The 25,001-nt window shown below is 47.5% G+C and overlaps 1 protein-coding gene across 11 annotated transcripts in view; it reads right to left on the reverse strand.

The window, feature by feature from the left end:
- Positions 1-25,001, reverse strand: part of cadpsa (Ca2+-dependent activator protein for secretion a) — a 206,725-nt gene that overhangs the window by 24,178 nt on the left and 157,546 nt on the right. For 6 of the 11 annotated variants that reach the window (XM_060069143.1, XM_060069141.1, XM_060069140.1 and 3 more), the window contains 6 exons: positions 17,215-17,356; positions 14,045-14,200; positions 12,291-12,438; positions 11,671-11,685; positions 9,653-9,727; positions 8,618-8,701 (listed from right to left, as the gene is read on the reverse strand). In XM_060069143.1, the coding sequence (XP_059925126.1) occupies positions 8,618-8,701; positions 9,653-9,727; positions 11,671-11,685; positions 12,291-12,438; positions 14,045-14,200; positions 17,215-17,356 (620 nt within the window). The remainder of the gene's footprint in view (positions 1-8,617; positions 8,702-9,652; positions 9,728-11,670; positions 11,686-12,290; positions 12,439-14,044; positions 14,201-17,214; positions 17,357-25,001) is intronic. The other 5 variants (XM_060069144.1, XM_060069148.1, XM_060069142.1 and 2 more) reach the window with 1 other exon arrangement.

Genomic DNA, 25,001 nt, shown 5'->3' on the forward strand with positions numbered 1-25,001 from the left:
TTGAGGTAGATGGGGAGAGATGGGGTGAAAGTGTTAGAGCTCTACCACTTCTCCACAGCATGGCTTCATAGCCCTACAGTGTGCCTGCAGGAGGTCCTGGTCACCTGTAGCAGAACCTGCTCCTTTACTTCTCTCAAGCGCTCTCAAAGTGCATTTTCAAATTCAGCCTGAACTATTTACCCCCCCCCCCCCCCCCCAAATTGGGATGTTAAGTGAGGTAAGATATTTGGAATGGAAAGGGAATAACAAAACAAAATAATCAAAGTGTATAGAAAGAAAAGGTGGTTCTGGGATTGAATATGAGGGAAATGATTGCATATTGGCTACGTGAGGCTGCTTGCACACCTCTCTTCAGCTCAGACATCAAATAATGTTGCAAAATTATTTTGTTTACAATCCTTTGTTTGGCGACCTGCTGTTCCGCTGAGCTGCTTCAATCTAGGGGCCGCTCTCACTGATCAACATGCTAGCAATGTAAATAAAGAAGAGGCTCTTAGAGTCCCGCCGGCCTCCTAACCGTCCTCATGAACGCGGGAGCACATTGTTATTTTTTGCTGCTTATTGATTAAGTGGTAATGAGTCTGGGTTATGTGGGTGTGTGTGTGCATATGCATACGTGTGTGTGTGTGTGTATTTGTGTGTGTGCATGGGTGTGCGCCTGCATTTGCGTGCCTGTGTGCGCTTGTGTGTATATGTGTGTGTGTATGTTGGTATGCGCATGCCTGTGTATGCGTGTGCGTTTGTGTGTATGTATATATGTGTGTGTGCGTGTGTATGTGTATGTGTGTGTGTGTGTGTGTGTGTGTTGTGGCACCCCGGTCCCAACCCCTCGGGCCAGGCGGCACCGGGGAGAGGTGGTGGATGGCGTATACCGCCGATATCCACCAGCCAGAGCCAGAGAGCGTCCGTTGCGTCACCGCAATTGGGAACACCTGCGGCGGAAGACGAGCAAGACCAGGTAACCCTTTAAAAGGCTGTGACAGGTTCTCTAACGGGAGGGAAGCTCTGAAGCAGGAGCGTACCAGGGAACCTCCAGGAACGGATCTAGCGGACCTTTTCCCCAACGCTCGCGGGGACGACGTCGACTAGCGAGGAACACACCGGAGAAACGAAGCTCCAGACCGGAGCAATATCCCTCTTCGGGGACAAGACCGGCCAGGCCGGAAGGACGACAGCATTGACTCTTTCGTGGCTCACGGAGCCATCAGTACTATTTCCCGTTTTTCCCACGTTGGGCACAAACCCACGCATTTTCCGTGTTACCTGAATAAATGCCTCTTGGGTCTATGAACGGACCTTGGTGTGTGGTAATTTCCAGCGCGAAAGAGACATTCCTGGGGCCGGTCACCACATATGGTGGATATTGCAGGCAGTTTGACCCCGCTAATGATTACCAAGCTCTGGCAGCCGCCACCCAGAGAGACACCGCCGAGTGCTTCGTCCTTCTCCGGGAGGCAGTACTACGACTCACCTAGCAAGCAGTGTGCGAAACCCTGACCTCCGCGCCTACCAGCAAACCTTACCAAACTTGGGACGGATGACGACGTGGAGGCCTACCTGGAGGTGTTTGAAAGGACGGCTCGTCCGGAGAGCTGGCCGGTGGACCAGTGGGCTCACATACTGTCCCACTTCCACACCGGATCCGCACAGCAGTTCCAAAGCAGTTCCGCGTTCCTGGCTAACGCCGGAACGCGCCAGTCAGTACCCGGTGTTAAAGCAGGCGATACTGGCCAACTATGGTTAGAGCCTACAGCGATTCCACGACTGGCGATTCGATATCCAAGAAGCAGTACGGACTCAAATCTCCCAGCACGGTAAGCTGATCAGGAGTTGACTCGCGGCCGGGGAAGGTCCCAGCCTCCTGGATCGGATCCTAATTGACAATACCATCCGTCAGCTATCGCCAGATGCCCGGAGAACCCTAGCCAACAACCACCCAGACACGGTGGACAAGTTGGTCCGGCAACTGGAGAACTGGCACAACAGCTGAGTTTCAGCGTCCGGGACCCATTGCGACCAACCGAGACGCGAAAGGACAGACGAGGACCGAATTCCTCGCAGTGATCACCCCCACCGAGGCCGCCGACCCTCTCCCAGGAGCCCCGAGAGGATAGGCGGTGCTTCAGCTGCGGACAGACGGGACACCTAGCCCGACAGTGTCCCGGAGACCGGGATGTATCCATGCCTTCGGCCTTCGCGGGAGGGGGACAGTCAGGGCCGTGTCTCCTGGCCACCTGTTGGAAACATCAGAAGCCCGGGGCCCCAACTCTCCCTGTACGGGTAGGGAATAAGGACACTCAGGCCCTCCTGGACACCGGCAGTATAGTGACCCTCCTGCGCCCAGACCTAGCAGGGGGACATCGGCACGTATGAGACTTGCCATGTGGTCGTGCGGACCCCCCCGAGGGCTGTTTACGGCACGGGCCGGGATCGTGCCCCACTTCCCCGTACCCCTACTCATTGGCAGGGGCTGCCCAATATTCCCCAGACTGTGGAACCCCGTCCCGGGTTCCCGACCACGGCGGGACCTGCCACGACGGTACCGACGAACCGGCCGGCCGCCTTATGGGGCTCGGCTGGCCCCTTCAACCCCAGCAGAATCGTCAGTGGAGGACGACGGGACCGAGGGGGACGGACCAGTGTTAATTTCGTTAACGAAAAATATGACGAAAAACTGTTTGTCAACAACCTTTTTTCCATGATTAAGATGAGACGTTGACGAGCTAAAAATGGATCTTTCATAATAAAAACTATGACGAAATGTACGTTTTGTACATTTCGAGACGAGACAGGACCAAAATGTTAGTGGTGTGCTATTTGGACATTCAAAATGCATGATATTTTCCAATCATTACCCTCCAGTAAGGTTCTTATGCAACGGAAACAATGTTCACTCCTCCAGTAAATAGGACAGACCTTAGCTACTATTTGGCAACGGGAGGTATAGTCCACTAACTAGCTAACGTTATGCATTGTACATATTTATAATTCGAAATTTGTCCAAGCCTTTATACCACAGATACTCAATAGCATATAACCGTGTTGTCTGATTACAGTTTAATTCATTTTTCACAATCTACCAGCTCTCGTTTTGAAGACGAATCACGGCGCCATTTGTTTCAATTGGAAGTGCGACAGCCCATACTTTCAACATAAGGGGTACTTTGAAATTCGTCCCAGCCTTTATACCGCATGGCGACTGGTCATTAGGCGAAAGTGGGGCTCGGCCCACCTACCTACTTCCGCTCAATTTTCATTTCACTTCAGTACTAGGTCTGGGTCTGCTTAATGTAAATGCGTTCCATGTCAACCCGATTTCTGGCGGTCCAATCAGCGAACAGAGGGAGTGGCGGAGAACGATGACGTCTAGGTCGCAGTTGTAGTCAGAGATAAGTAGTCAGTCAGTCAATGACAAGACCCAGCGTGGACAGTGGACCACAAACATTATCTCTGTCCTAACTGTTGAATATTTATTTAGAATGTACAACTGTTCCTTGAACTCTTACTTCAGATAAACAAAACCTGCAGCTATCGTTCAGAGACATCTTCACGCTTCATCTTGTTTTGTTCGTGTACAGCCTGCGCGTGCGCGAAACGTGTTTTGCATCAGGTCCCGTCGCATGACATACGATACGTCACGACCAAACGCGATGCAATTAGTTATGGCAGATACAGAGTGGCACTGGGCAGAGCCAATCATTTTAAAACTTCTACAGACACCCGCCTCCAAGTGAGTGAACGTTTGTCAATTGAGCAGTTCCAGACCTTCTGTACAAATGAAATGAAGTACGATGGTCTGGTAGGACCAGGCTACTCTCACAGGAAAAAAAGCAAAGCAAATGAAAATGAAAATAAATATAAAAAAAATATTATATACATTTTTTTATATATATATTTAAAGAATAATCTCCCCAGAAAGTACTGTAAAATAATAAGTTTGGGGCTTCTATTTCATTTTTAGTCGACCCTGGCTTGCTTCTTCCGGCTGAGTTCGTCTGGAGGGGCAAGAGGGGCTCTACTTTAGCCCCACCAGCCCAATGTAATGTGTATTGGACTTGAAACATTGAAATGCCCATGCTCAGAGTGTTTTTCTGTTGAAGTGGACAGAGATTATTTTACTTCCGGTGGGGCTAATATAAACACTAATTTTGACTAATATTGTCAGAAGGAAAAGCGCCTCGATCTAAATGAAAGTATGGGGCGTTGACAATAAGCGAATGCGCGTTCACGCGAAGGGGGGTTGTAATATGCGGGGGGTCGAGATTCGGCACAACACCGGTAGCGAAGAAGAGAAGGAGAAAGATAACTTTGCTAATAATCATGCATACAAACGAAAACGAATCGACAACATGAATGTGGTAGATCATCTATTGGAGCACAGATTTGAGACCCTTAGTCTGGAGGAAAAATTAGAGGTAAAACGCCTTATGTCTTGTGCTCTTCAGTCTATTTAGGTTTTTCCAGTCTTCTATGTTCCCACTGCTGGCCTGCGCCTTGTCGTGGTGGCGAGTGGGCTTTAAACCAAGACAGGCCATTCTGAATCTTTTCTTTCACAGCTATTTTCTTTGATTTCTCCTCCAGGACACTGCTTAGGCCTATGGGAGGTGTACTCCATGGTAAAATTGTATTGGGTTCTTATAGTAGGTCTTTGCAGTAGCATCATTTTTTTTCTGAGGTTTACGTAAGCTTAGTTTAAAGTTTAAAAACTTTTAAAAACGATACTTTCATTATTGCAATGTTTTGATGTCAGCAATAAAAGATTAAAAGCTGCACTAATGTACTTTATCAATTGAATATATATATCTGATACATGGAGAACAGTCACTTAGTTAAAAAACAAAAAGCCCAGCATACTGAATAGTGTTAAAGTATATTTTTATTTGTAATGGGTGTGATGGCTTCAGTACCTGCCTGCTGTCCTGGCAGGTCCTTGTGGGTGGAGCTCAGGGCTGAATAGTATGGGAAACATCAAGCCAGGGCTACAAACAGCATGGTGGGACACTGACTAAGTAAGACCAATGAAGGAAGCTCAATCTCTATTTTGAAATACTTTTGCTTTTTTATGAATTTTTTTTTTTTTTATTGTAGTATATCAGGCCTGTAACTTTTTCCAAAAATGAATTTCAAACAAAATTAGAATGCCCAATAATTTGTTTGGATGGATGTCTGTATGCCTGAAAAGCCAGTAGAAACACTAATAAAAGTGAAGGGGTCTACCATTGTTGGCAGTTTAGACGCTGTTTAGCGTATGACTGCCCTTCACAGGTCAGATGTTGAACTAGATTTTTACATACAGTCCTGGGTTGAGCAGGATAGCCGGGAGTAGGCAGAGTCAACGTCTACAAAGATCGCCACGACTGTGAAAATAAACGGGTGACGTCACGAACACTGGTTCGTCATTTAAAAGAATAAAAAAATATTAGCCTAGCCCCACCTGTTTTTTACATGTAGAAACGCCACTGCACATATACTATAGGGTCTATAGCATATAACCGCGTTTTCTGATTACAGTTTAATGCATTTTTCAAAATTTTCCAGCTCTCGTTTTGAAGGCTGAACAGACAATAGAGTACTAAAGTGTGACGTCACGTTTCCATAGCAACCGATTTTCGGTTCTACACTGATCAAATTAACAAGGGGAAAACCTATGCCAGACAAACCTTTTATAGAAAAGGACCAATTTTTTTGCAAGTGATTTGTGAGTTTGCTTTACCAATGATGTAAGTAATATTGAGAATAGATTTTCTTTATGTAAAAAAAACTAAACTAAACTAACGTTTATGAACTTTTCCTTTTAATGCCACAGGGGAATACACGGACATGCTTCAATTGATCTTCACCTCTTGAAATTTATTTATACTCATTTTGAAAGAAACAACACTTGGAAGCAATGGAAAACGGCATCTCTCGTTCGGTTGTTTAGAACTGAAAATCCTGTTGCAAGGACAACGTCACGTTTTCAGTTTAGTACTCTATTTGACTGGAACTTATTAGCAGGTGTCCATATATCAGCGGTTAGCCTAATTTAATTAGTTTAAAAAGAGTAAAAATTTTGACTAAAATTAATGACTAAAAGTTGACAAAAATGTAAGGACTTTTGGTCGACTAAAACTAGACTAAAACTACGAAGGAAAACAATTACTAAAATATGACTAAAACTTATGAGCATTTTCGTCTAAAGACTAAGACTAAATGTAAAATAGCTGACAAAATGAACACTGGGACGGACCCATCCCACTGGGTACCCCAGACCACTCGACGGGAGGACCCCACCGAGCGGAATCTACGGGACACTGCGGATACCCTGACGGCTACCGAGCAGACCGGCCCACAGGAAAACTCAGAGAGCTCGCCTTCCACTGAGTTTTCGGATTTTCTTCCTGACCGGAGGGGGGAGGAGCGGTTCAACCCGGGCAGTTCGCCAGCGCCCAACTACAGGATGACGCCCTGAAGCATGCCTGGAACCACGTCCTCACCCATGATGGCCAAGCGAGGGAATCGGTGAGTTGCTTGCCACACCCTCACTTCAGCACCAAAGGGGGTCTGCTCTATCGGGTAGTTGAGAAGGGGGGGATGGTGAGCGAACAGCTGGTGGTACCCCGCCCGTATGTTAGCAAGGTACTGTTCATGGCCCACTCCCATCTGTTAGGGGCCCACTTAGGCATGGATAAAACCAGGAACAGGATTTTCTCGACACCAGGATGTGTTCTCGGAAGTAACAGGCAGGACCACGGTGGCCCAACACAACATTAGGGCGGCGCCAGGCATCACGGTGCGCATCCCCCCCGGGTCCCGGAAGCCCGGAGGAACGCTATCCGGAAGGAGGTCGCCAGAATGCTCCGGCTACGAGCCATAGAGGAGTTATGGGACATTCAGGTTTTGCAATGACTTCCAGAGACTCAATGAGGTCTCGGACTTCGACGCCTACACCATGCCCAGGGTCGATGAACTAACTGAGCGGCTCGGTCCCGCCCGCTACCAATGGGTACTGGTAGGTGCTGCTCACCAGAACCGAGCGGGAGAAAACAGCGTTTGCGACCCCGGGGGGTCTATACCAATACACAGTCCTCCCATTCGGCGTCCATGGCGCTGCCGCATGGTTCCAGAGGATGATGGACCAGCTCCTTCGGCCTCACCAGGCGTACGCAGCCGCCTATATAGACGATATCATCATCCACAGCGCCAGCTGGGATGTCCATCTCCGCCAGCTGCGGGCGGTCCTGGGGGAGTTGAGGAGGGCCCGACTCACAGCCAACCCCGCCAGGTGCCGCCTGGGTCTGGAGGAGACGTCCTACCTGGGGTACCAAGTAGGACAGGGGAATGTCCAACCCCAGGATAGCAAGGTCTCCGCCATTCGGGACTGGCCCCGCCCCACCTCCAAAAAGCAGGTGAAATCGTTTCTTGGTCTGGTAGGGTACTACCAGAGGTTTATCCCCGGCTTCGCCACTCTGGCCAGTCCCCTAAATGATTTGACCCGGAAGGCCCTGCCAGACCGGGTAACGTGGTCGGAGGCAGCAGAGAGAGCATTTGGTACCCTGAGACGAGCCCTCTGCTTGAAGACTGTCCTGATAACCCCTGATTTCTCTCTACCCCTAATAGTCCACACTGACGTATCCGAAGTGGGACTGGGAGCGTTACTTTCTCAGGTCCAGATGGGAGAGGAACACCCAGTGACCTACATTAGCAGGAAGCTCTTCTCCAACGAGAATAACTATTATTCCACTGTGGAGAAGGAGGCCCTGGCCATCAAGTGGGCCCTGGACAAGCTGAGGTACTATCTCCTGGACAGGGAGTTCACACTCGTCACCAACCATGCGCCATTCAAGTGGATGGCCAGCGCGAAGGACTCGAACGCCCGGGTGACGAGGTGGTTCCAGGTGGACCACAGGCCGGGCAGGGAACACGCCAACACCGGCGCTCTGTCCTGCCGAGATGCCTGTCTCTGGTTGGTCAGATAGTACCTCAGCTTGTGGCAACCCGGTCCCAAACCCTCAGGCCAGGCGGCCCCGGGGAGAGGTAGTGGATGGCGTATACCGCCGATATCCACCAGTCGGAGCCAGAGAGCGTCCAATGTGACACCCTAATCGGTGCAATGGAAAACACCTGCGGCGGAGGACGAGCCAGACCAGGTAACCCTTTAAAAGGTTGTGACTGGTTCTCTTACGGAAGGGAAGCTGGAAGCAGGAGCGGACAAGGGAACTTCCAGAAGCGGATCTAGCGGACCTTTTCCCAGACGCTCGCGGGGACGACGTCGACAAGCGAGGAGGAACGGAGGAACGGAGCTCCAGACCGGAGCGACATTCCTCTTCAGGGACAAGACCGGCCTGGCCGGAAGGACAACAGCATTGAATCTTTCGTGGCTCACGGAGCCATCAGTATTATTAACAGTTTTTCCCGCGTTGGGCACAGACCCACGCGTTTTCTGTGTTACCTTGAATAAATGCATCTTGGGGCTTTGAACGGACCTTGGCTTGTGGTAATTTCCAGCGTGACAGAGTCATTCCTGGGGCCGGGTCGCCACAGTGTGTGTGTGTGTGTGTGTGTGTGTGTGTGTGTGTGTGTGTGTGTGTGTGTGTGTGTGTGTGTGTGTGTGTGTGTGTGTGTGTGTCTGTCTTACGGTGAAGGACAGGAAGGAAGAGAACAGCGTTCCCTCGTCGTAGCGGGACAGCTTGGCCAGGACGCTCTCCAGGATGACCATGAACTGGGAACACAGAGTTACCATAGCTCTGTCACATGAGCGCTGTTAGAAGGGCTGTTAGAGGGGCTGGAGAGGGCGTCCAACACACATTAGTTCAGGGTCACTTGGTATAAATGGTATAGCAAGTCGGCTATGGAGGGAAATGCACTGTGAGAATATCTTAGTTGACTGTACCTGATTCTGTATGAGACTATTTAGATTGGACCACACCTGGCTAATTTATAACCAGTCGGGGCATCTCTTTCCTGGTTTGATGGGAGGAATTATTTGTCCTTGTCAATCACAGGTGTGAGAAGGAGGGAGCATAGAAGAGAGAGAGGAGGGAGATGGGAGGGAGGGAGCAGAGAGAGAGAGAGCAGAGAGAGAGGGAGGGAGGGAGGGAGGGAGGGAGGGAGGGAGGGAGGAGAGACGGAGGAGAGAGGGGGGGGGGGGGGGGGGGGGGGGGGGGGAGCGGGAGGGAGCCGAAAGGGATAGAGGGAGGGAGCAGAGAGAGAGTAGAGAGGGAGGGAGGAGAGAAGGAGGAAAGGAGGAGAGAGGGAAAGAGGGAGGGAGGGAGCAGAGAGAGAGGGTGGGAGGAGGGAGGGAGGGAGGAAAGAGGGAGAGAGAGAGGGAGCAGAGAGGGAGGTGCTCTTGGTTCTTTCGTTTTAAACTCTTGCTCTCTGTTACTCTGTTCTGCTCTCTGTACAGCTCTCCGATTGTAGCCAGTGTAGCTGTAATTTTGCTCTTATTACACATTGAATAACCAGTAACTCTTTATTCATGTTGCTGTAGTACTCATTGACTCGGTTTGTTCTATTACAGTCAAATTACCGACAAAGCGCTTTGTTTGATGCAGTTTCCATTGATACTGTACAGTTAAATTAACACATTCAATTCATGGTGTCCTCGTGCTATAAGTTGGTGTCGGATCATGTGGAGGTGTGAACGGGTTCCATCGAGCGGGGGTCAGCCTACCTTTGCTACCAGTAGAGTGATCATCTCCTTCACCGTCTCCTCAATCAGGTTGTCGATCTGAGAATGGTATTGTCTCTGGAAACAGAGCGACAGAGCCACTGTTACTCTGCTCCACTGGCCACACGCAGACAACTGCTACGGGGAAATCTCACTGGTCTCATAGCCATTAAAACATGAGGCGGAATCTACTCTAACTCTTAAAATAGAAAGTGGTTTTGAAATAGTGAAAATTGAATTTATAGAGAAACGTTACAACAAACACATCTTCACAAAGTTCAAATAATAATTTACAACACCTTACAATTAGGGAGCACCCATGAACAATTAACATGAGTTAATGAAGTAATAAGCAAAACGATATACCATTAGCATAGGATTTAGGGTTAACATAGTTTAACCCCAGCCCTAATAAATCATGTATAAATGTAGACCTCAACATTCACATCATTACCTCAAACCGACCTGCATGAGCGTTCTCTGGAAATGTGCCCCTATCCATTCTGATAACATTTCTAGAGATTTTATTTTACTTTTCATAATATTGAATTAATTTTGCTAACATTTTTGATATAAATATATTTTTGATTGACATTCCTAGAGAAATGTTCATTGTATTTTTTTTTGTATGTCAGCAACGATTTATATTGTTGCCATGGATATTGATATGGATAATGCTATCCCTGGAACCAGGCAGCTAGCATGTTGTTTTAATCCTTGTGTCCTTCCCTTGCGTCCTCACTTGAGCGGTTCAGTTGTTATCATGCTAAACTGTTAGTTACATAACTGTCAGTTATGTAACTGATGGCTTCTGAGAGACTCAGGGATTATAGTTATTCTACCTCTTGGAACGGACGAGTCCGACTGAAAACCAGGAATGGTGTTTGCTTCATCAGAAAGTCTATTCAAGGGTTCATTTTATAAGAAACGCTATGTTTTAAAACATCACCATGACAAATGGATAGCGCTGTTTGATTATATTCTTAGAAGAAAACAGACATTTTTGAGCGACCCAGGGGTCAAAGGTCAAAATTGGCAAAATGTTGCATAAACTAACAAACTAAACATTATATATATTCAATGAACAAAGACTATGAAAAATTAAAATTCTCTCAAATTTGATCAAAATGCATTTTAATTCTGAAAGTAAATTTCAGCCTTAGCCACTGAGAATCAAATGAATGTCATTCATTTTGTTTATTGCAGACGTCGACTGGCACTGCACCATGGAATGCTCATAGGGGGCGGTTTGGTTCGTAATGACGAATGACCTATCAGGTCCTTAAGTTGGAGAACAGGGTGCTTTGTCCCCATCCAAGGTGTTAGAGGGTACAACTAGGATTAGTTACAAGGGCAAGGATGTAGGCGACACAGAGAAACAAGAAGCATTATTTGATATCAACCAGTGATGCCTGGGGTCTGGTATGAAGGAGGTTTTTAGTTGGGAGACGGGTGGGGGGCGGGGGGGTAGTACAGATAAGACCCACATCTACAACCATCAAGATTCACAGCTGCTCTGACTCCATCTCTTCCAGGCGAGCTGGCTGAACTATTCTTTTTACTGAAACAAATTGCACTGCAAGATGGTGATCCAGCAGTCACCACTACACTAACATTCCCTACCCTCTGGAGCTCAGAGTAATAAGGAACCAGCCACCATAATGCACTGGCTCCATGATGAATACATGGTGGTGTGTGCGGATGACGTGTGGGTGGAGCGGCATCTCCACGGCTGCAGGCAGCCACTGTGATCTCAATCCTTTTGTTCTGGGCCCGCGGAGCCAAGGAAGCGTCTTTACGGATTCACGGGTAATTAATTCAGCATTGGTAATTGGTATCAGCTTCAAGAATCCGCGAACATGAGAACTCTCACTTCTAGCCCATGTATATTCAATGCGTCAACACATATGCTAATGAAATCCAAACAATTGCAAGTGTAGGGAGACAGGCAGGGGGAAAGCTAATTATACATTTGGGACCACGGGTGAGATTTAAATTGATTGTTAGCCACACTTACTTACCCATTCTCTAACGAACTTTGACATGTCAAATCAGAAACGGTAGGAATGAAACAGAAGAAAGATTGAGGAGAAGTACCAGTTGTAAATAAAACGATTCAAGAGTTGTTGGGTGTTGTTACGTTGTCTAATGCAAATCAGGTGTCAGACTGTGTGCCATTGAGAGGGGAGGTCATCCACGGTAAACTAACGCAGAGTTAGGCAGAGCAATAACAATTATCTTAAAAATGTTATTTTAAAGAGGATTTCAATCTAACCATCTAAACTTAGTGAATAAAACCACAATTCTGTGAATTCATTGATTAATAACAACCATAACATAACAATAAACAATGACAATTGCTAATCCAAAATTCAGTGGATTCAAACAGGAGTGGAGTAAGACTTTTATTGGATTTCTTCGTATTTGAAATTATAATTTCATGAAAACATACCTCATGAATTTATTAGTGGTAACATGGCCACACATTTCAAAAGTCCTACGACTGAAATTGAAGTCCAGGCTATCTCACAAACATACACACACACACACACACACACACACACACACACACACACACACACACACACAGACGCACATGCACACGCAGACACACACACACACACACGCCCTCAGGTCCTACCTCCTGGCCCAGCTCCATGGCGCAGAGCTTGGCGGACTGGGCCTTGGCGTCCACCATCACGTTGAACATGGTGCAGATGGACTGTGGCACGCGGAAGTCTGTGGCGCGGCTGCTCTTCTGGAGACGGACCTCAAAGGCCACGCGGGTCCTGGGGGCGAGCAAGGGGGGGGGGGGGGGGGGGGGGCACCACTGATTAAAAATTGTAAATGCAATAAATAGCTAAAATCTTACATTAATGATTACGTTGAGTATTTAGCAACATCATCACAGAGCACCTTTCACACAAGTCAAAACCATAAACATGGATGTATCGCAATGGCGAGGCGCACACAGCCTTTAGCCGTGTTCTATAAATATTCTAGAACACACGGAAGTCCTGGAGCTCTATATCTAAATATTATCATATAGCCTACATAGATATCTATATCATATAATATATATTATCACGGCCAAAAGCTGTGTGAGCCGATATTATGAATCTCAAACGACCGCGTTGGGTTCTCCGACGTTCCTGGTTCTTCAACGTCCTCATCAATGTGAATTAGACTGAACCGCGACAAGGAGGAGAAAGGGATCGTTGCCGGGCAGCGCTTAGGCACCTCCGCCTCCGGCGGTGGTCCCTCAGCGGGGCTCGAGCGGGAGACATTCAACGCCAACAATCCCTTTCTCCTCCATGTCGTGGTTCATGTTCTTGAGGGAGTCAAAGCCAAAGTTCCTTCCCCCCAATTCATTCTCAACCTTGGCTGAGATAACCCCCAATACGAGTCTCGTTGTAGAAATACCAGAGGTGTTATGCGCCATAACACCAAAAGCAGAACGGTTATCCAAATAACAAGGAAGTTTACAACACTTGCGTTACAGTCCTGGAGCTCTATATCTAAATAATATCATATAATACATAGAAATCTATATAATTTAATAAATATTATCACGGCCAAAAGCTGTGTGCGCCTCCAGACGATATTATGAATCACAAACGACTTTGTCGGGTTCTGCAACGTCTCTGGTTCTTCCACTTTCACATCAACCTGAAGTCGACTGAACCGCGAGCTGCCTGCTGCCGGCTGCCCGCTGCCGGGCGACACACACACACACACACACACACACACACACACACACACACATGTGGCGCTCGCACGGTCGAGTCTCATTGGCGGGCCAACGTCTCTGGGCGGGCCAGGCAGAGTAAAGGGAGGAGCTGAGATTCTTGGTGACGTCCTAAATACAGACATTCCAAATCAGCGCACTTGAGCCTCCGTTTTTTCAAAGGCGAGCAGAACAGCTAGTGCTCGTTTTACACCAAACGCAAGTTTTAGCCAATGGGGGACCATAGGCAGGCTAGGGGAACTCATACTTATGTTAGAAAACCTCATAAAGTGAGATTTTCATGTCATGGGACCTTTAAGTTCAACCTTTGAAAAGCAGTAGGATGAGTAAATCGGGTTTTAGAGTATTGTTCTGCACAACGGGCCACCTGTGGCAGGTTATTCCACAGAGTGTGAACCATTATTGCAGATCGCACTTCCCTTTGGATTCAAATTAGCCTTCAGGACGCCCAGAGGAATGTGGGAGGCTGATCAACCGAGATAGCCTGTGTGATAGCCTGGACTTCAGGAGTTTAGTCACCAAGTGCTAGATCGAAGGTCCAGGAAGAGTCTTCACCTTGTACTGGTCTCTGCGTGAGCGTGTGACCAACATAGGGCCACCCGCCCAAGCTGGTGCGTCACTAGGCAGTGCACGTGGCCAGCTCTCACCTCTTGATGCAGGACTCTATCATGTCGCTTGACATGAGCTTCAGACGGCTCTCCAGGTGCTTGCCAAACTCTTCCTCAGGCCAGTGAAGGTCTCTGATGAAGGTCTGCAGAGCGTCCAGCTTCCAGAAGAGATCCTCTGAGGTTCCTGAACCGTTACTGCGTGGGGTTCAAAAGGCATCACAGTCAGAGATACAGCCTGAACCAGACTGAACAGAACCAGGACCATGCAGGGATGATAAAACAGGGACAAACATCAGAGAAGGAAGTCATAGCTTGATGGAAGGTGAGGAAACAGAGGAACGTGAAGGATCATCTGGGAGAGTCCATGAATGGTGGAGGTTTAATTATGCCATAATCATCATTATCATGATCATAATAAAGGTGTTCAAAATGGAAATATACACTGGGGATGCTAGCGACACCACTTTCTGAAATAGCTGATTTTGTCCCTATCACTTTTTAAAGCATAATAAGTTAACAATTTGTGGTACAATAGCATAAGGTTGTTCAGGTTTTGTTCAGCTGTTTCTATGTTGACCTATTGGAGGGCAGTGATACTGGATATTGTCATCATTGCTCATCGCTCATTGGGCTGACTGCTGACACCGGAGCTGACTGCAGTCGGTGTGATGTGGGCTGATTGTTTGTTGGGGATAGTTTAGCAGCGGGGGAAGTGATCCATGGCCTTGGGCTGACTGGGACTAGTACTGGTACAATGAGGACGTTGTTCTGCCCTTTATGGTATCCCAGGCTATCCCATTTGGATGCTTTTTGGGGGGGGATTTGTGTGTCTGTGATTACCTTCTCTGACCTCATACTGATCCGACAGTAGATTGCCTAACTTTTAAAAAAAAATTCATCTAAGCCCATCACTTAGACTTACGTATGTCAGCAACGATTTATATTGTTGCCATGGATATTGATATTTAACTTACGTATAAAACTATGTTTTATACGTATAAAACTATGTTTTACACGAAGTGCATTCACAATAACTCAACGTTGTTCAAACGTTAATGTGAATATCTCCCAGCCTTGTTCAGTTACGTATAACACGTAAAGCTCACTTTTTCAGTTCATTCCATGTCCACTAATCCCTCTAATTCTTCTTCTTCAGTGTCCGAATTTAACAGTTGGGCGAGTCTACGGCATCCAACATGCCCGGCTCCCTCACGTCATTATCCGAGCCAGTGTCGCTGCTGTTACCTGGCAGTTCAGTGATTATTCCTGCCTTTGTGAAAGCTCGGACCACAGTTGAGATTGATATATCAGCCCAGGCATCCACGATCCATTGGCAGATAGTGGCTTAAGTTGCCCGGCGCTGTCTCCCCGTCTTGGTGAACGTGTGTTTGCCTTCTAAGTGTTCGTGTGTTCCCCATATAAGGCGCTCCGGATTATAAGGCGCACTGTCGTTTTTTGAGAAAATTAAAGGCTTTTAATTGCGCCTTATAGGGCGGAAAAAACTGTAAATATCATGAAGAGAGCTAACAGACAATATTGGCAGGGTATACTTTGTCTGTATACATATGGAGGCATCAACGCCATAGGCAATAAAACACTGGCAGAGATTGAGAGTCAGATAAACCAGGTTCCTGAAGAGCTGGGAGGGGGTTAGTGGAAGCACTGGTTGTTAGCTAATGTAGCTTGATGTCAGACCAAACGAGCTAGAGGTGGAAGCAGTCCATTGAAACATTGTTCCTCACCAGAGCAAGACAAAGCGCCGGCTGAGGGGCAGAAGGGGAGGCCCACACATCACAGTAAACTGATGTGATACTTCGAGTCTACTCTAGCTCTAGCCAAAAGAAGAATGTGATTGTTCTTCTCGTTCCTGTAAGCCCCATGCTGTCACATTGGCATAAGCTTGGCTTCCAGCTTGAATGTTGGCAATAGAAAGCCGGATCCATGCGACTCCTTCCATATTCATTCCTACCTATTCCTAACACCTTTTGCACGTCTCCTCGAAATTGGGTTTGGCTGACTTACAAACCACCTGATCTTTAAACCTGGTACTAAAGTATACAGTATTTGAGCTGGCTCTGTGCTGCTGCCATCTACATATTTCCCTCTTCGGGAACAGCAGACAGTTTTGGGTCCTGAAGCAGGCCCTGAAGCCCGGGAATGTGGCCCTGTGTTCCACCAGGTCTGTGTGCACACGTCTGCCTCAGCGCATCGCTCAGCAGAGCGAGCTGTGGCACCATGGTCACACTCCACAGGAGGCGGGATGTCTGCTGTGGATGTGGAAAGCTGTTTTCACACCTCTCCTGTTGTCACTGCAGAAGAGGTTTCACTCGAGATTTGCAAGAGTCATAAATAATGTTTAAAGGGAATTGTAGAGATGTGCCGCGTGCTCTTAATTGTGCTATCTAAACATAGCAGGGCTAATTCCTCAATATCAGGATCCTGCACGTTCATTAACATGTGTACAGACGATTTGGTCAAATGTTTACTTTAGACCCTGAAAAGTATATTTATGGAAACATCGATATATAAGAGCTCTGGATTATTCCAATGAAGCAGGCTGTTTATTACTCAAATAAAAACATTTGAACTCACACAACCAGCACAGAGCTACAAATCAAGCAACGTATGGTCATGAAACAAGAAGAGGCCATTCCTCTACGATCCACATGCAGTACACTCGTCTCTACTTGTTGTCTCGGAGCAGCCGCGAGTCAGAAATCTCATTAACAATGTCGGGATAAATTTAGCGTGCTTGGAAGAAGCCAGTGGGTGCGGCTCCTTGAGCGAGCCCTTGGTTTAGGGTGGATAACAGATGCCAAGATCATGCCAAGGATGCGCGCTAAAGTCTATTTGAGACAGATACCAACTCAGCGTCATAAATAGGTGCTATCCAGTGGGGCCTTGGACTGCAGGGCCTCAGCGGAATACTAATGCTTGACTCTGATATGTAGGCTACATTGGACCTCCTGCTCCTCTATGAAGCAGGGCCTGGGTCATTGACTCACAGGAGACCATCAACACTCATTATGGGTCTGCTGGATCAGCTCCTTTATGAACCAGGGCCGGGTCCTGGTCTAACCCAGCAGAGAACTCTACTTCCTGCGCCCCTGGTGCAGTGAAGCAGCAGACCCCCCATGAGGGTTAAGACCATGTGAAGCGGCACCAGGATGCCTGGAGGAACGGTTCAGAGGAAACAGAGCGCGTCTCACTTGACAGGCTCCCAGGACTCCCTCTCGAAGCCGCGGTGGATGGACTGGGCTATGGAGGACTCCATCAGGTCCACGTAGCGCACCACCAGCGGGGCGTACAGGTCCTGCAGGTGCTTGTGGAACTTTCCGTTGCACAGATTGTCTTTGAAAGAGAAACAAACAAAGAAATAATAAAACCATATTCATCTTAAATCTGTGAAATTAATAATAATGTGATTCTTTGGATTTCCCTCATTTTATGTTTCCATGTGTTTTTTTCATTCATAAAAGCCTGTTCAGTCCTTTCTTGGATTAACAATTTGTGACATGAATGTGTGAATTAAAACTAATTAAGTCCCATATAAACAAACCGTTTGCAAACAGTTACAGATCAAATTAGCACTAATCTTACTGAATTAAAGCTCTGTAATTCAATGCATGTTTTCAAAATATATACAGTATACCTGTATATATAAAAAAAAACAGCATTATATGTATTCATATATGTATACAAGGATAAATAGCATCATATATATATATATGTATAAAGATAAATAGCTTTAAATATATCTTACTACTATAATAGCAGGCCTGTCGCACCAGTTACTCAAGCTACTCATCTGAGCATGTGCCAAGCAGCATGCCATTCACACACACACACAGCAAGCATACATACACCATAAGCATGCACATACACACCGCATACACACACCGCATACACACGCACATGCACACGAACATACATGGAAACGCACACACACACACACACACACACTCATACATTTTAATTATTTATTTGAATCCACCAATCACATTAGAAGAGACAGGATTCAAATATTTCAGAGATGAGATCTTTCTTCAAGGGTACAAAAAACATCTCCTGAGCCAGACTGCCAGCCTTAACCCACCGAAAACACGGTTGTGGACATGCCCCAAGCTGCCAAAAATAAACACTATTAGCTTGCATTGGTAGCCTAGGTCCATGCTGTTGGGTTCTGTAGTATGTGTTGTACCTCGTTGCGGTATACAGTAGCCTCTGCGGTTACAAAAGGGTCGGTTTCAACTGCATCAGATGCCTGTGGTGCTGTGTGTGAGTTGTGTTGTGTCCATTCCAGTTTGACTGTCATTCTGTTGCACAGATCATTCGGGTCCGGCATGTCCGACCGAACCCCTAAGCCTGCAGCTTGTGTGTCCAGTTTTCCGCTGCTTTTCCTCCTAAAGCCTAGGAAGCTGTCCTGGCCTGCTTTGGCCAGAGGGACCTTCCTCTTCCTGAGGTTCAGCAGGAGGGAAGCTCTGTTAAGCTCTCTGACACTGGCATCATCATTGTTGAGAATGCTGATGAGGTGTGTCAGCCTGTTAGCAGTGTATACCCATTCCACGTTTGGGACACCCAGCCCCCCCTCTATATGTGAGAGGAAGATGAGATCCCGGGTAGAGTGTGAGTTCAGACCTAGCCATTTTCTGACAGCCTGGACTGTTTTATTGTTCATGTCCCGTAAGACAGTTTGCAGGATGTGGACATTTGCAAAAGGTGTTGTACCTTTGCTAGGGTCACCTTTCTGATAGCGTCCAGTTTCATGACTACAGGGAGTGGGGAGGAATCAATTAGTTCGATTCTGTTCTTATTGGCACAACATAGTAGGGCTGCACGATTATTGCAAAAATGATTATCACGATTATTTTGATCAATATTGATATCACGATTATTGACCACGATTATTCATTGAAAAAAAAATCTTTCGAATTTCTAACACCCCCTAGTGGTAGGAGCCACACACTGTGCTCAGCGGCAAATTGCCGCCAGGCCACGCCCCCCCCCTCCCCCTTTTCACGCTTCGCGCCGGACTCACGCAGTCGCAGACAGGTGTACAGGGAGCGCTTGGTTTGCTTTTCAGCGGAGGTAGAGCGTATACTGCATGGGTGGGGCTCGTTTCTTTTTTCGTTTTCTTTTTTTTGCGGATGCATTATTTAAAAAAAATATCGCGAAAATATCGCGAGAACACTACGTGTCATCGTGGGACGCCAATATCGTCATCGCGATAAAAATTCGATATAATGTGCAGCCCTACAACATAGCTCCTGTGCCTGCTCCCCCCACTCACCCGTAATGTTGATTTTATGGCCAAGAAGGCGTATGACTCGTGGTGTGAGTAGACCCTGATAGGCTGTCCCATTATTGTGAAGGAGGGTGGTTTGTCAGATTTGGCTTTATACCAGCAGTTGCCACCGCTGAGTCGCTCATAAAGAGCTGCACACTTGGTGTGCTTCACCTCCAGCTTTGACCAGTGAAGAAATTCATCTGTTCTGGCCAGCATGTTGTGCATAACACTCTCGTCTCTGGAGGACACCTCGACATCGTCAGCGTAACCCTGAACAGGGTTTGGGGATCTGATATCAGGTGGTGCACACTGACAGAGCCACTTGAGCCACTGGTTAATGGCAAGGATGAAGTTCATCGCACTCCAGGGCAGCCTGTTTCAATCCCAACCTGGAGCGGAATGGGCTCTGTGAGTTGGTGTGTTCACAGATCACCTGCAGAAAAGATCCCTTATATACATTCGTTATGATGTCTACAAAGGGCTGAGGTAGATGGATCTCCTCCAGTGCATTCAGCATCATTTTGTGGGATAGTGTTCCAAAGGTATCTCTAAAATTTAGGAATACAGCGTAAAGTTGACATGAATCATCAACCCCAGTTTTAAGGCAGAACACATGCTTGTTCATACCATCTGTCTATGTAAGGTTTTTGTTTGGGTCAGAGGATGCCTGTGTCCACAAGCCATGGGAGGACGCGGCCAAGCAGACATTAAATGAAGATTTTGTAGACAGTGGGAAGGAGAGAGATGTCTCTCAATGTGGAGGGGTCGCTTGGAATGTTGTCTTTCTTAGGTATTCTATGGATGAGGGCCCCCTTCCATGATCCTGGAACCTTTACATTATCAAACAGGTGTTAAATAAATATGTTAGTATTTGGGTGGACTGGGGATTTCTGTCTTTGATGGTCTCATATGTCACCCCATCGTATCCACTGGCACTGTTATCTTCAAAAGTGAATTTGTGCAGTGGATGGATAATAATCTGGGATAACTGTCTCAATGCTTGTTGACCAAGGGGGCGGGGTCAGCGTTTTGGTCGGGGGTGATTGACATTTGGCCATAAAGTACGCTAAACGTTAGTAGTATCATTGACAGTTGGCGGGGGGGAGGGAAACATGCAAATATTTAGAATTATGTCAATAGCTTTGGACCTGCAGTGCTGCCACAGGTATGACAGTTTGTCTCTGTTTACTGTCCTTTGGCGTTTGTGGTGTTCGTCTGCTTCCCCTCTGCTGAGCGATGGTTGGACGTCTTTCACGTAGATCAACTGTTTCTCAAATCCAGGAAGTAATGGAAGCCGGTGTAAACTCTGTTGGATGTCGCTCAATGGAAACTTTTTTAGAATCCGTGTCGCGTATTTCAGGAGTGGTAATCCAAACTCTTCACCGTTGTCAATTCCTTTGCGGAATATTCCATTTTGGAAGAATACTCCGGTTAGGATTGATGCCACTTTACTCCACTTGGCTTGATCGCCGGAGCAGGCAAAGTAAGCTCTTTCTTGGAGTAGTTTGGTATCCAATGATTTCCTGAATTGTCTTTTATGAGTCTCGAACATTGTCCATTCATGGCATTGAAGTTGGCGCACGTAGTTGTTAAAATCCACGGGGGGGTCTTCACCGTCCGACGGTGGTTGCAGGACGGGGTCATGGGTTTGCTTCAGTTGTTTGTCGATGCGGCCACTGGCCAGGGCTTGTTTGAAGGCGATCCGTAGCACTGTGACTAGGCAAATGTTAGGTACTAATGTCTAAAGCATATCTTTCTCTGCTGCATTAACGATGGCAGTTACAAGGGGCGAGATGTTATGTTTTGTATGTTTGTTGGTGCGGCACACCGGCGTGCTGCTTACCGGCGTGACGCATGCGCACACACACACACACACACACACACACACACACACACACACACACACACACACACACACACAAATTAAAATTATTTTATTTGGATCTACAAGCAAAACAACGTTTTTTTTTTTTTTTAAGCACTCAGGCCAATCAGGGAGTGTTTGTATTTATGTGCCTGCTTTGTGGTTAGTAGGGGAACCCTTTGGTCCCTATCGAAATTCGTTGTGGGGGGAAAAAGCATAGTGTTAAGGCGGAGGTTAGTTCGAGCCTCATGCATCCCTTGATTCTTGGGTTGGATTGGGCTGGGTTTCCACAGGCTGTTAGGGGGACTATGGGGGTGCGAGCACGACCGGTAGGGACATGTAAGTCGTGTGCTGTGTTCGTGGCGTTGTTTCAGGTCATATCACGGGTGGGAATCCCGAAAGAAATTCTCACTGACCAGGGCACCAATTTCATGAGCCCAGAAGGGTCAGAGACGCCTGGCAATGGCATTCAGGGATAGACAACACAACGTCTTTTCCAGATGTGGAGGCTGCCTATGGTCGCTGAGACTGAGCAGAATTTTAGAACTCTTTTCGCATCAGCCTTTTGCAGTCCACCTATCTGCAAACCTCGGAGCACAAGTTTGTGTACATGCCCCAGACTTCCGAACACAAGTATGATTAATTGGCAGTTATATCCAAGAGCTGTGATACATTCTTCCAATGGCTGGTATTTCATGAACTTGGATGTGAAGCAAGTATCCATATACAGATCAAACGCACAGCCTATTTCAAAGATGGTAACTGATTTTCTGGCTTGGGTAATGAAAACAATGTCTGGGGTGTTTGGGATGTTACACAGTATGTTGTTATCAGTACAATTATGATCAAACCAGTTCAATTTCACAGTGCTGTGCTTAAACATGTGTGTTGTTCTGTCCTGTACTTGTCTGAGTTATTGTGAGACCAAGTCCACCAGACGGTCATGTCTGGCGATGTACAGTCCTTTGTAGAAGCTACAGCCGTTTAGGATATGAGTCATTGTCTCTTTATTGTCTGGGGTGGGATGTAGGATGCAGTGTGGGTTGTGTTTTGACGGATACCAGATTGCCAGGTTGTATTTTGTTGGCAATACCTGCAAGCGGGCCTTAATGCAAAAGATAAAGACGTCCTCTCCAATGGTCGTGTTTGAGAGGATAGAGTAGGACACAGAGTGGTTTGCAAAGGGTAGCAGTGCCAGTTTGCCCTGCAGGCTTTAGCTAGTCCAATGCTGTGCACTCTCTTCTACTTTCATTCTTAGCATTGTGGCTCTCACTTTTTTGATTGACAGCTCGTGTTGCCCATCTCCCTGTTCAAAGGTCGCGCATACATTGATGAGTGGGTCCGTGACAACAGAGTTCAGTGCAACAGGTGTACCATCGGGCCCCGCCCACTTCAGATTTATTCCTGAGCGGTGGCACAGGTCATTGAGATCCATCCAGTCTGACCGCACACCAAAGCCTGCAGTTCTGATTATCTTTTATTTAGAATCCGAGGAATTGCCGCTCATTCTCCTTCGCAGGTGGGATTTTGCGTCGCTGCATATGCAGGAGGAGTGATTCACGGGCCATTTCCCGGACTGTCACATCGTCGCACTTGAGCATCTTGAGGAGGTGGTTGGTTCTGGTGGCGGTGTAGACCCACTCAATGTTTGGGACTCCGAGACCTCCATCTCCGCGGGCTTGGAAGATGATGTCACGGGTCGAGTGGGTGTTTAAGCCAAGCCATTTCCTCACCAGGCTCACCGTCTTGTTTGTCATCTCTGTGAGGATGTTCTGAGGTATATGGATGTTTGCAAACAGGTGTTGGATTTTTGAAAGAGCGACTTCTCTGATTGCCTGGAGTTTCATTAGAATCGGGAGGGGGGATGAATCAATGAGGTCGAGTCTGACAGTGTAGTCATTAGTCAGCTCTTTGACCTGTTCTTCCCAGTCGCCAGCGACATTGAATTTCTGGCCTAGATATGGGTATGTTTCATGCCTTGAGTAGACGCGGATTGGGTTCTGCATTATTGTGAAGGACGGGGGTCTGTTAGATTTGGCTTGATACCACCGATTTCCACCGCTCCTCCTCTCATAGATCGCAGCACATTTGGTGTGTTTTACCCAACCTACCTCCAATCTTGACCACTGTATGAACTCCTCAGTGCGGTGGAGCATTGAGTGGATTACGCTCTCGTCCCATGATGAGATCTCTACATCATCAGCATATCCCTGCACTGGATTTGGTGACCTGACTCCTTCAGGTGCGCACTGGCGCATCCACTTGATCCAGTGATTGATTGCTAGGATGAAAATCACCGCACTCCAGGGGCATCCTGTTTTAATACCAACATCCAGCTGAATGGGATCAGTTAGGGTGTCACCACAAATGACTTGGATGTAAGATCCTTCATAGACATCCATCACAACATCAATATACACTTGTGGAAGCTGTATTTCCCTAAGTGCAGAAATCATGACGCTGTGTGGCAATGACCCGAAGGCGGGTGACGCATGCGCACACACACGCACACACAATCACTCGCACGCACACACACCGCACGTGAAGACAAATGAAGCGACACATAGACGGAAGCGCGCACACACACACACACCCACAGATGCACGCACACACGCCGTACGTCAAGACAAAGGCAGCGACACACTTGCCGAGCTAAGACGTTATGTTTTTAAACATAACGGCTCCGCCATCGACACACGCGCAGGTAAGTATGAGGGGCCGCCTGGGACAGAATTCATACTTGGTCTTACACACACTATTTTAATCTTGCATATACACCAGTATACTCAAAGACACACACTATTATACTTCCTTTGCATGTATGCATGAGAGTGTATAGTGGGGAGAAGACGACAGCCTTCACGCGGCCTCCCCTGTGAGTAACAAGAGATGGTGCAAGACCAACTTGTGAAACGAATGTCGCCAACCAAACAAAGAGCTGGCAGGCCAAGGAACGGAGGAGCGCCCCACTCAGGACGCATGGTCATCCCGACCGTCGAAAACCGTGGTCTTCCAGTGCTCCAACTCAACGTTGAGGGCCTCACCACCGCCAAGCTCGAAATCGTACGTCACCTGGCTGATTCCAATGGGGCAGCGGTTGTAGTCCTGCAGGAGACACACTGCACTAACAATAACATCCTCAAGATGCCAGGTTTCCATCTCGCTGGGTCCATTCACAGCAAGCAGCACGGAGTGGCAACCTTCGTGAGGACTGAACTAACCTGGTCAGCCACTAGCCAATCCCCAGCAGGCTCCAACATCGAGTGGCTGGTTACTAAAATCCAGGAAACTTCAGTCATCAACGTATATAAGCCCCCACCATCAGAGCTGTCTGCTACGTCACTCCCATCCATAACTGCCCCCGCCATCTACGCAGGTGACTTCAACTGTCAACACACAGATTGGGGTTACAACTACACAACATCAAACGGAGTGGCGCTGAGTGAATGGGCCTCCAACACCGATGCCCTGCTACTGTACGACCCCAAGGAGCCGCCAAGCTTCTTCTCTGTACGCTGGAACACCTCTACCAACCCGGACCTGGCCTTCGCTGTGTGCCGGAGCAATGACCCGAAACCGGAGAGACGCGTCCTAGACAGGTTTCCCCGCTCACACCACCGACCGTCCATCATTAAAGTCCCATCACTGGTGCAACCGGTACCAGGGAAACCTGTCAAAAGATGGAACTTTCGAAAGGCCAACTGGGAGTCATTCGCTCAGGAGACAGAAAGAAGGATGGCTAGTCTGCCAGAACCTGATGCAGCCAACCTGGACGCCGCCTACGAAGCCTACTATAAGGTCCTCCTAGGAGCAGCAAAAAAGACCATCCCACGCGGCTACAACAG

The sequence above is a fragment of the Gadus macrocephalus genome, chromosome 13 (genome assembly GCF_031168955.1).
Source record: "Gadus macrocephalus chromosome 13, ASM3116895v1".
In the NCBI taxonomy this organism is placed as follows: Eukaryota; Metazoa; Chordata; class Actinopteri; order Gadiformes; family Gadidae; genus Gadus; species Gadus macrocephalus.